The sequence below is a fragment of the Bubalus bubalis genome, chromosome 16, assembly GCF_019923935.1.
Source record: "Bubalus bubalis isolate 160015118507 breed Murrah chromosome 16, NDDB_SH_1, whole genome shotgun sequence".
Taxonomy (NCBI): Eukaryota; Metazoa; Chordata; class Mammalia; order Artiodactyla; family Bovidae; genus Bubalus; species Bubalus bubalis.
The window spans coordinates 63,275,502-63,287,672 of NC_059172.1; the positions used below are offsets into that span (position 1 = coordinate 63,275,502).

General features: G+C 43.4%; 1 protein-coding gene across 1 annotated transcript in view; it reads left to right on the forward strand.

The window, feature by feature from the left end:
• The first annotated feature begins 2,385 nt into the window (after positions 1-2,385).
• ALG9 (ALG9 alpha-1,2-mannosyltransferase) overlaps positions 2,386-12,171 on the forward strand; it is a 114,017-nt gene continuing 104,231 nt past the window's right edge. Inside the window, exons 1-3 of the mRNA XM_006065264.4 lie at positions 2,386-2,609; positions 3,609-3,747; positions 4,735-4,869. Of these exons, the coding sequence (XP_006065326.1) occupies positions 2,479-2,609; positions 3,609-3,747; positions 4,735-4,869 (405 nt within the window). The 5' untranslated portion in view covers positions 2,386-2,478. The remainder of the gene's footprint in view (positions 2,610-3,608; positions 3,748-4,734; positions 4,870-12,171) is intronic.

Consider the following 12,171-nt stretch of genomic DNA (forward strand, 5'->3'; position numbering starts at 1 on the left):
AGAAAAGCGTTAGCCTCCTAGGCCTTCCCTGAGTTCCAAAGGTTTATTTTGTTTGGCCGCACAGCAGGTGGGTTCTTAATTCCTGAGACCAAGGGTAGAACCCACGCCCCTCGCAGTTGAAGTGCAGAGTCTTCACCACTGGACCTCCAGGGAAGTCCAACAAAGAGCAGATTTGATGCAATGAGAAATGAGAATATGCAGAAACAAATCAGTCATGTGAGATAATAATAGTTTAGCTTTCAAAAAAAAGTAACTCTAGTTCTGCCTCAACGGCTATAGATAATATTTTGAGTCATATCCTTGTGCGTTTTATTGATTCTAAACCCCCACCAGATGGAAGAAGTTAATTGCATGTTGATCACCAGGACATAGACCCCAGGAGGTTGTTGAGGCTGACTCCTGAAATACCACCCTGTTAATGTCATCACCAACCAATCAAGGACGTCCATGAGCTGATCATAAACATCTCAACTGTTTCTCTCACCTTGCCTTTAAAACACCTCCCTTGAAAGGCTTGGGGTAGTTTAGGTGTTTTGAGCATGAGCTGCCCATTCTCCTTGCAATAAACACTGTACTTTGTTTCAACAAAGCCCAGTGTTGGTACATTGTCTTTTCTGTGCAGGTGGGCAGACCCACGTTTGGTTTGGCATCACTTGGATGAGGAATCATTTGAGCTGGATCTTAAAACAAGGACAGGGATGTGATGGGATGATTGTTAGGCAAGGAGGGCATGCATTCCAGGCAGAGGGCATACATGAGCAGAGGTATAGATAAGGAAGTGTCCAGGGTCCTTCACAGGCTAGTTAGTTGAAACATGAAGTGTGTATAGGAAAGTAGAGGGAGATGAGATTAGAAAAGTATATCGCACCTGGAGTTAGTTCATGAAAGCCCACAAATGCTGGAATAAGAAGTGTGTGCTTTATTTTGTAGGCAATAGGGAAAATCTGGTAATCTTTGATTAAGGAAGTGACACAGAGAAGTATTTTAGAAAGTTAATTGGACAGTGTTGCACAGGATCAATTTGAGATGGGAGATCCCTGTGAGGACACTATTGTAGTAGTCTTAGGTAGAGTCAGGGATGGGCCTGACTAGAGTGAAATGAAAAAGAGGTGGATGTATGAGATATAGTTAGATTAGGATGTCTGAATTTGGTAACTAGTAATTTCACATGGGAATTGAGCAATAGGATCAGTCTCCATTGTTAATACTTGGAAATTTTTAGTATGAAGTCTTAACTAGGGATCCTGTCAAGTTTCTCAGTCCCTCTATAACCTTGTTTTAGTTGCTGGTATAGAGCTCCACTGGAGAAGGCGATGGGACCCCACTCCAGTACTCTTGCCTGGAAAATCCCATGGACGGAGGAGCCTGGTAGGCTGCAGTCCATGGGGTCGCTAAGAGTCAGACACGACTGAGTGACTTCACTTTCACTTTTCACTTCCATGCATTGGACAAGGAAATGGCACCCCACTCCAGTGTTCTTGCCTGGAGCATCCCAGGGATGGGGGAGCCTAGTGGGCTGTGGTCTATGGGGTCGCACTGAAGCGACTTAGCAGCAGCAGCAGCATAGAGCTCCACAGAGCGGGACAGAGTTCTTCGACTGGGGGAGCAGGCAGAGTGTCAGGAACAGATGCATGACCCCTGAGTCACTGGTGTGGTATCATCAAGGTGCCTGTGGAGGAATGTATGAAATCAAGAGCTTTTTTCTGGTCTCCTGATTGGAAGAACACAGACTTTGTAGTAAGACCTGGGGTGGAATATGGCTCTACCACTTCTTTAGCTATGCAAACTTGGGCCTCAGTTTCCTTTTTGGTAAAATAAGGTGGTTGTATTAAATAAAATTTTAAAAAAGGATGATTTCATCCTTTATGGTAAGCACAGTAAATGCTTCCATAATGTTGTAGTAGCAATAGCAATGACTGATATCTTGTTGAATTTGCTGCACAGAATTTCTTTAGCCTTTCACTTTTCTTCTAATTCTGTATTCTGCTATTAGGGCTTTGTTTCTCTGAAGCAGTTAATTCGCTACAGGCTGTCCCTATTACTTGACAAAATACAGAGGACAAGGTGTCAGTGATCTTAAAATAACTTTCTCTTTGATAGATGGCTGTGCTATGGTTTTTAACTGAGTACCTATGTTTTCCACATGGAGTTGTTTTAATCACTTTCTATTTGTGCTTTCTTTTAAACGGATGCTGAAGGACAGTGTTTGTAGGAGAGTGAAGAATGCTAAGAAGTGAAGGAAGAGCGAATTAGGGAGAGGGAGGCATGCCCAGAACTACAAGTTATGTGGAAGGGATAACTATTGCATCTCTTAACCCGGATTTGCCCCAGTTGGCCCAAGAGCACTGGTGTTTAGTCGTTTCTGCGCATGTCGAGGTCTTTTGTCCCTCGGCGGACACCGTTGCCAGCCCCGGCAATGTCTCCGCGCTCGTTGCTTTCGTAGGGTGCGGAGTTCTACCTTTTTTTCCCACGCTTGCCATGGCGAGCCGAGGGGCCCGGCAGCGCCTGAAGGGAAGCGGGGGCAGCGGCGGGGACACGGCCTCGGCCGCCGACAAGCTGCGGGAGCTGCTGTGCAGCCGGGAGGCGGGCAGCGCGGAGCCGCGGCCCGAGTAGGTGTGCGGGCGCGGCGGGGGCGTGGCCGGGCGGCGCGGGGCTGCCGCGGGCAGGGTCTCGCCTGCGCGGTACTGGAGGGTCCGCAGTCTCTGCACCCCGCGCCTTCTGCGGGCCGGGTGCACGCTGGGGCTCAGATGAGACCCCTCCTCAAGAGCTTAGATGAGACGCCCCCCAGGGCTTAGATGAGACCCCCCCCCGCCCTGCCCCCAGCTCGGGCCCGTGCTGCTAGTGGAGAAACCTGGAGTGCAGGTCTGTGCGGCTTCCGCCCCAGGCCCAGGATTAGTTGGAGAGAGCAAAGAGCACCTTGTATGGCTGTCTCTCACAGCTTCAGTCCCCCCAGGGTCTCGGCCCTTTACTCTTCTGTGTGGGGCCCAGCACTCTCCACACCAGTAGCCTCCTCTGTCCAAACTGGGGGGCTACAGGTTAAGACTGCGCCAGGGAGCCGTCAGCGAATGGAATTGGAGGACGCGGTGATGTCCTTTGCACACAGTAGCCTCTGGGCATTTGAACAGACCGGGAAATGAATAAAAGCCATGGAAAGTAATGACCTTGTTAGGAAAAGAAAGGGGAGAAGGAAATGGCAACCCACTCCTGTATTTTTGCCTGGAGAGTCCCGTGGACAGGGGAGCCTGGTGGGCTACTGTCCATAGGGTCGCTCAGAGTCGGACACGACTGAAGCGACTTAGCAGCAGCAGCAGGAAAAGGAAAAAAAAAAAAAAAAAACGAACGAAAGCTTGTGGCCTACAACTGAGCAATTTGTTGGTTTGGGATAAGCAGAGTGTCACAGATGCCAAAGAAGAAGTGGACGTAATGACTAACGTTGATTAAGGTCTTAATTCCTTCTTCACTTATTCTACGCAGAACAATTAACGGTTCACCCTTTTAGGTGACCAACTCAAGTGCTTTGGTGTCTCTTGCCGTGTTGTCCTTTTTACCTAGTTTTAGTTCTTCTAGTTAGCATGTCCTTCCTATCACGTACTTGTGTTTCTGAGCAGGTTATCTGGGAACAAAGCCGGACAAGTCTGGGCACCTGAAGGATCTACTGCTTTCAAGTGTTTGCTCTCAGCAAGGTTATGTGCTGCCCTGCTGAGCAACATCTCGGACTGTGACGAAACATTCAACTACTGGGAACCAGTAGGTGATTTCTCTACTTTTCTCTTTTTGTTCTCAATTTCACTGTTTGGGTCCTTGTTATTAATCAAGATACAAATGATATACAGTGTTGAGTTCCGTCGCTCAGTCGTGTCGGACTCTTTGCACCCCCATGAACTGCAGCACGCCAGGCCTCCCTGTCCATCACCAACTCCCGGAGTTCACCCAAACCCATGTCCATCAAGTCGGTGATGCCATCCAACCATCTCATCCTCCTGACTACTAGTAAAATGACTTTATTTTCACTTCTGTATTCTAAGCTGATGATTTACCTACTATTGAAGGATATAGGAATTTGGCAGTTACGCAAAACAGTATAATTTGTAATTTTCTTAAAACATTTTAAAAATCAAAATAATACTTTGAGGTAGTTTAAAAATATTAAGTGCAAAAGAAAAGCAGTAACTCTATTTTCTACATCTTGTATACAAACACCTGTCCCCAGAGGCAACGACTTTCTTTAAATTTTTTGGCTTTTTTTTTTTTTACTGATGTTTACTAAAATAAACAATGTTATTGCATACTATGCTTATATTGCTGTTTCTTGATTTATACATTTATAAGTCTGTTGGACACTCTTTTATAGGAAATTCAGAGGTGAAATTTTTTGATCACATTTTGCATAAAAAATAAATGCTTAGTGTAGGTAGTTTTGGGAAAATATAAGATGTTGAGCTTTCCTGTTTTGTCTAAAGAGTATTTTTTTTTTTTTTTTAATAAGTAGAGGATAAAATCTGAGCTTTCAATGTTGGCCAAACGATAGTCTTACAAGATTTATAATATCTTAATATATCAGTATTGGGTCCTTTTGATTCTTATCCATCCATTAGTTGCAAATCTTGTTGACAATTTCAGCATTTTTGTGTACCTTTGTCTAGTTAATATTTTTGCTTAGAAACTTTATCTGCATCCCCTTAACAAGAAGTTTTGGCCAATATAACCCTGAATCCATTCGTTTTGTACTTTCAGACACACTACCTCATCTATGGGAAGGGGTTTCAGACTTGGGAATATTCTCCAGCTTATGCCATTCGCTCGTATGCTTACCTGTTGCTTCATGCCTGGCCAGCTGCATTTCATGCGAGAATTTTACAAACGAATAAGGTAAGAGCAGGCCAACTTGGAAGCAATCACAACTGATGAAGAGGTGGGTGAGTCTCTGGAACAGTTTTGTGAAAAAGATAAAATGTATTGGTTGTTAAGACAGGACTTTTTTTGAAGAAGAATCATTTATTCATTATTCAACAAATATTAATGGAGCAACTTGTATTTGGTAGATGCTTTTGTTAAGTGCTGTGAGTTTAACAGTGATCAATCCCCTCCCTCATGAAATCCAGTGAGGAAGATGAACATGGAACAAGTAATTATAAATGCAGTGGGTCTTGGAGGAGAAGTACAATGTGCGATAGGTTAGCGTATTAGGAGAGCTTAGTGTAAATAAAATACTGAAGGATAATTAGGAGTTAACCGAGACCTAACCTGATTACCTTTCAGAAATTTGACTGTGATGTGTCTTTAGTGTGAATTTCTTTGGGTTTATCCTGTTTGGAGTTTATTCAACTTCTTCAATTTTTAGGCTTATGTGTTTTGCAAATTTGGGAAGATTTTGACTGTTACTATTATTTTTTTAGTAGTTTTTCAATTCTGCCATGTTTCTCCTCTCCTGAGACTCCAATGATATGGATGTTAGATCTTTTATTATAGTCTCATGGGTCCCTGAAGCTCTCTTCATTTTTTTTTTCCAGTCTGTTTTCTCTGTGTTCACACTGAACAATTTCTATCTTAGGTGTTCCAGTTCACTGACACTTTCTTCTGTCCCCTCCTTTCTGCTGTTGAGTCTATCCATTGAGCTTTTATTTTGATTATTGTATTTTATCAGTTCTAAAATTTCAATTTGATTTTTCTTTTTATCTCCTGCTTATTTACTGAGACTCTATTTTTTCATTTGTTCCCAGTATGTTTTTAATTGCTTGTTGAAGTATTTTTACAATGGCTTCTCTAAAACTTTGTCAGATAATTCTAATATCTCATCTTGTTTTAGGTATCTATCGATTGACTTTTTCTCTTCAGGTTGAGATTTTCCTGTTTGACAAACAATATTTAGTTGAAACTTGGACATTTTGGGTATTACAGTATGAGATTCTGGATCTTATTCATGGGCCCAGCAAGCTTGCTCTGCACTATTCTGCTTTTCTTATTTAAGCCTCTCTTTTAGCTGGCTTCTTTTGATACCACTACAGCAAGAAAAAGGAGAGGGTTCTCCACCTGTTACTGCCAATTAGGGCTTGAGGTTCGCATTCCCCACTGGTCCTCCACGGATACCACGCTAGTGGTCAGGGTGGATATGCCTCATTACTGCTAGGTTTGAGGGAAGCAGAGTCCAAGATCTCCAAGTGGTCTTCACTGACACTGTGCCGGGAGAGGGAGCTCCTTACCACAGTCAAGGAGTCCTTGTCTCCCACCTGACCTTTGATGGTGGAAGTGGAGCCACATTTTTTTCTGGGGTGCTTGGCTGGATTACAGTGGTTATTGTCTAAAAGTTTCTTTCTTGCTAGGCTACCCCTTTCTTGGTCTTACGGCTAGATAGAGCAGGCCTTGATTGTTGTTTTTATGTCTGTGTACATTGGCATTTCTAGTTTACAACTTCTTTAGTTCCAAGTCTGGAACATAGAAGACCAGAGGAAAACCCAGGGAACTTTGCACCATGTTGTTCCTCAGGTCCAATGTCCCTAGCCAATAGGTCTGATGCTTGGAGGAGAGCGTGAGTGGTAGAGTGGATTAGATGAGACTGAGAGGAAGAGGCCAGGCTTTAGGCAATTAGACTTTCTTTTTTTTCCAAGTGTATTATGAAACTATCAAAAGTTTTTCACAGAGGAGAGACATGATTGCATTTCCTTTTTAAAATAATCGGAAAGGTAGCACCTGTAGAAGGTGATAGAACTCTATCCCTCTGTCCCTAACTAGTATCAAATTTCTGATTTTTTTTGAACTTATTTGTCAAAGGAAAGATATACAGGAAGAGAGACTTAGTAGCAAAATAACAATGCATGTGTGTGTGCATCCTCAGTCGCTTCAGTTGTGTCTGATTCTTTGCAGCCCTATGGACTGTAGCCCACCAAGCTCCTCTGTCCATGGGATTCTCCAGGTAGAGTACTGGAGTGGGATACCATGCCCTCCTCCAGGGAATCTTCACAGCCAGGGGATCAAACCCACGTTTCTTGCTCTCCTGCATTGCAGGCAGATTCTTTACCCTCTGAGCCACCTGGGAAACCCCAGAGAGAAATAACAATATGCAGAGCTTAAAATTTCCATTTCCACTTGGATTTCCACTATCACTTCAAATTGTAGCTTCTAGAGTCCCAACTGCAGCATCATAATTCAGAGTAGTAAAGGGTAGATTGTTGCTGAAAGACAGTTTAGTTCAGTTCAGTTCAGTAGCTCAGTCATGTCTGACTCTTTGCAACCCCATGTACTGCAGCATGCCAGGCCTCCCTGTCCATCACCCAACTCCTGGAGTTTACTCAAACTCATGTCCAGTGAGTCGATGATGCCATCCAACCATCTCATCCTCTGTCATCCCCTTCTCCCGCCTTCGATCTTTTTCAGCATCAGGGTCTTTTCAAATGAGTCAGCTCTTCGCAGCAGGTGGCCAGAGTATTGGAGTTTCAGCTTCAGCATCAGTCCTTCCAATGAATATTCAGGACTGATTTCCTTTAGAATGGACTGGTTGGATCTCCTTGCTTTGCACGGGACTCTTAAGAGTCTTCTCCAACACCACAGTTCAGAAGCATCAATTCTTCTGCGCTCAGCTTTCTTTATAGTCCAACTCTCACATCCATACATGACTACTGGAAAAACCATAGCCTTGACTAGATGGACCTTTGTTGACTAAGTGATGTCCCTGGTTTTTAATAAGCTGTCTAGGTTAGTCATAACTTTTCTTCCAAGGAGCAAGCGTCTTTTAATGTTATGGCTGCAGTCACCATCTGCAGTGATTTTGGAGCCCCCCAAAATAAAGTCTGTCACTATTTCTCCTGTTCCCCATCTATTTCTCATGAAATGATGGGACCAGACGCCATGATCTTACTTTTCTGAATGTTGAGTTTTAAGCCAACTTTTTCACTCTCCTCTTTCACTTTCATCAAGAGGCTCTTTAGTTCTTCTTCCCTTTCTGCCGTAAGGGTGGTGTCATCTGCATATCTGAGGTTACTGATATTTCTCCGTGCAATCTTGATTCCAGCTTGTACTTCATCCAGCCCAGCGTTTCTCATGATGTACTCTGCATATAAGTTAAATAAGCAGGGTGACAATATACAGGCTTGATGTACTCCTTTTCCGATTTGGAACCAGTCTGTTGTTCCATGTCCAGTTCTAACTGTTGATTCTTAACCTGCATATAGATTTCTCAGGAGGCAGGTCAGGTGGTCTCGTATTCCCATCTCTTGAAGAATTTTCCACAGTTTGTTGTGATCCACAAGACAATATGGTAATAATTGGTACCCCTAGACTCCAGTGTTCTTGCCTGGAGAATCCCAGGGACGGGGGAGCCTGGTGGGCTGCCATCTATGGGGTCGCGCAGAGTCGGACACGACTGAAGTGACTTAGCAGCAGCAGTGACAGTTACCTTTACAATTTCTTACCACTCTAAAAAAGGACAGCTTTGTTTTGTCTCCTTATGGGTTGGAGTGTGAATTTCTCTGAACTGTACACTCAGGAATGGGATCCCATGCATATATCCATGGACTACATAATTTCATGGAGCAGTGCCATATTGCTGTCCAGAATGGATATTCAGCTTTATACTCCCTGCAGCAGTGTTTGGAGTTTCAGTTTCCCAGCATCTCTTGAGCACTTGATATTTCTGACTCTCTAAGTATGTGAGATATTTCTCATTTTTTAAATTAATTTTTATTGAAGTATAGTTGCTTTACAGTGTTGTAGTTTCTGTGTACAACAAAGTGAATCAGCTATGCGTGTGTGCATGCGAAGTTGCTTTAGTTGTGTCCAACTCTTTGCGACCCTATAGACTGTAGCCCTCCAGGTTCTCTGTCCATGGGAATTCTCCAGGCATGAATACTGCAGTGAATTGCCATGCGCTACTCCAGGGGATCTTCCTGACCCACAGATCGAACTGGCTTCTCTTATGCCTCCTGCATTGGCAGGTAGATTCCTTACCACTCGCACCACCTGGGAAGCCCTGACTCACCTATGTGTGTACATATGTCCCCTCTTTTTAAGATTTCCTTCCCATTTAGCTCACTACAGAGCACTGACTTCCTTGTGCTATATAGTAGATTCTCGTTAGTTATCTATTTTATACATAATAGTATATATGTGTCAATCCCATTCTCCCAACTCATCTGCCCCCCACCCCCTTCCCCCTTGGTATCCATAGAGAGATGCTCCTCATTTTAATTTATTTTTCTGACAAATAGTAAGATGGAGAATTTCTTCATATATTTACCAGTCATTCAGATTGGTTTTCCTGTGAATTACCTGTTCTCATCCTTTTCCTGTTTTTCTTTTACATACTTATTTATTTATTTTCAGCAGTGGTGGGTCTTCACTGCTGTGCAGGCTTTTTTGTAGTTGCAGAGAGTGGGGGCTTCTCTGTAGTGGCAGCGCACAGGCTTCTGAATGCAGTGGCATCTCTTGTTGCCGAGCACAGGCTCTAGGGCACGTGGGCCTCAGTAGCTGCAGCTCCCGGGCTCTACAGCCCAGGCTCAGTAGTTGTGGCACAGAGGCTGAGCTGCTCGTGGCATGTGGAATCCTCCTGGATCAGGAATTGAACCCGTGTCTCTTTTTGGTAGGTGGATTCTTTACCACTGAGCCACAAGGGAAGCCCCTTTGCCTGTTTTTCAATTGAATTTTCTGATTTTCTCTTGTGATTTGTGTAAGTTCTCAATAGTAACCCCTTGTAGGTTTTAGGTACTGGAAATCCTTTCTCCTAGACTGTCACCTGTACTAACTTTGTAGTCTTTTCTTTAGTTCTGATAGAGTCAAACCAATTAGTTTTTGACTTATGGTTGGATTTTGGGTCTTTCTAAAAGACATCCTTCACCACAGATCATAAAGATATTCTTATATATTTTTTCATAGTAACTTTGTAATTTTCTCTTTCACATATAAGCGTGCATGTTTAGTCATTCAGTTGTGTCTTAACTCTTTGCAACCCTATGGACTGTAGCCCTCCAGGCTTCTCCGTCCATGGGGTTCTCCAGGCAAGAATACTGGAGTGGGTTGCTATTCCTTCTCCAGGGGATCTTCCCAACCCGAGGATTGAACTTGGGTCTCCTGCATTGCCGGCCTATTCTTTATCATCTTAGCCACCAGGGAAACCCTCACATATAAGGCTTTACTCCATTCAGTTTTTTTTGTTTAATATATAAATTGTTGAAAGATCCAGCTTCATTTTTGGCTATATAGTGAAGTAGATTTTCCAGAACCATCTGTTAATTCTTCCTTTTCCTTCTGATTTGTAATATTATTACCATCTCTATTGTACATCTCATTCGCATGTATGTTTCTGGCCTTTTGTTCTATGTCTCTGGTTAGTGTGTCAGAGAATACCATATTGTTTTTATTATTATGGCTTTGTAGTGTGGCTGATGAATTTTTCACTTTATCCATTTAAAAATTTTATTTTAAAAATAATTTTAGAATCAGTTTTCCCCTTCCCAAATTCTGGCAGGTTTTGCTTAGGGTTGCATTGAATTTACATATTAATATGAGAATCAATGGATTTCCCTGATGGCTTGGACAGTAAAGAATCCATCTGCAATGCAGGAGACCCGGGTTCAATCCCTGGGTCAGGAAGATCCCTGGAGAAAGGAATGGCAGACCACTCTAGTATTCTTATTTGGAGAATTCCATGGAAAGAGGAGCCTGGTGAGCTATGGTCTATGAAGTCACAAAGAATCAGACACAACTGAGTGCACGCATGCACGCATGACAGTATTCTTACAGTGTTACATCATTCCATCCCTATTGTATATAAATGATGTACTTATTTAGTCAGGTTTTATGTGTCTTTTTAAACATTATTTAATTGATTTATTTATTTGGCTGCACTGGGTGTTAGTTGTGGCCTGCAGGATCTTTCACTGCTGTGCGCAGGCTTCTCTCTAGTTGTGACCAGTGGGCTCCAGAGCCCGTGGGCTCAGTAGTTGCAGTGCTTGGGTTAATTGCCCCATGGCCTGTGGATCTTAGTTCCTCTGCTGGGATTGAGTCCGAATCTGCTGCATTGGAAGGTGGATTCTTAACCACTGGACCTCATTTTTCTGTTGTCTTTTAATAAAATTAGAGAAGGTATCAAAAAAAAATTATCCATGTCAAGCTTACCCATTCTTTGATTAGGATAATGCCTAGATTCTTTATACTTTTTATTACTGTTATGGATGTGATCTTGTTTTCTGTAATATTTTTAGAAACTCATTGCAGGTATAGGGCTTTCCTGATAGCTCAGTTGGTAAACAATCGCCTGCAATGCAAGAGACACCAGTTCGATTCCTGGGTTAGGAAAATCCACTGGAGAAGGGTTGAGGCTACCCGCTCCAGTATTCTTGGGCTTCTTTTGTGGCTCAGCTGGTGAAGAATCCACCTGCAGTGTGGGAGACCTGGGTTTGATTCCTGGGTTGGGAAGATCCCCTGGAGAAGGGAAAGTCTACCCACTCCAGTGTTCTGTCCTGGAGAAGTCCATGGACTGTATAGTCCGCAGGGTCTCAAAGAGTCAGACACGACTGAGTGACTCTCACTTACATTCACTTTCATTGCAGGTATCAGCTCAGTTCAGTTCAGTTGCTCAGTCATGTCTGACTCTTTGTGACCCCACGAATCGCAGCGCGCCAGGCCTCTCTATCCATCACTAACTCCTGGAGTTCACTCAAACTCACATCCATCGAGTCAGTGATGCCATCCAGCCATCTCATCCTCTGTCGTCCCCTTCTCCTCCTGCCCCCAATCCCTCCCAGCATCAGAGTCTTTTCCAATGAGTCAACTCTTTGCATGAGGTGGCCGAAGTATTGGAGTTTCAGCTTTAGCATCAGTCCTTCCAGTGAATACCCAGGGCTGATCTTCAGAATGGACTGGTTGGATCTCCTTGCAGTCCAAGGGACTCTCAAGAGTCTTCTCCAACACCACAGTTCAAAAGCATCAATTCTTCAGCACTCAGCTTTCTTCACAGTCCAACTCACATCCATACATGACCACTGGAAAAACCATAGCCTTGACTAGACAGACCTTTGTTGGCAAAGTAGTGTCTCTGCTTTTCAATATGCTATCTAGGTTGGTCATAACTTTCCTTCCAAGGAGTAAGCGTCTTTTAATTTCATGGCTGCAGTCACCATCTGCAGTGATTTTGGAGCCCCCAAAATAAAGTCAGCCACTGTTTCCACTGTTTCCCCATCT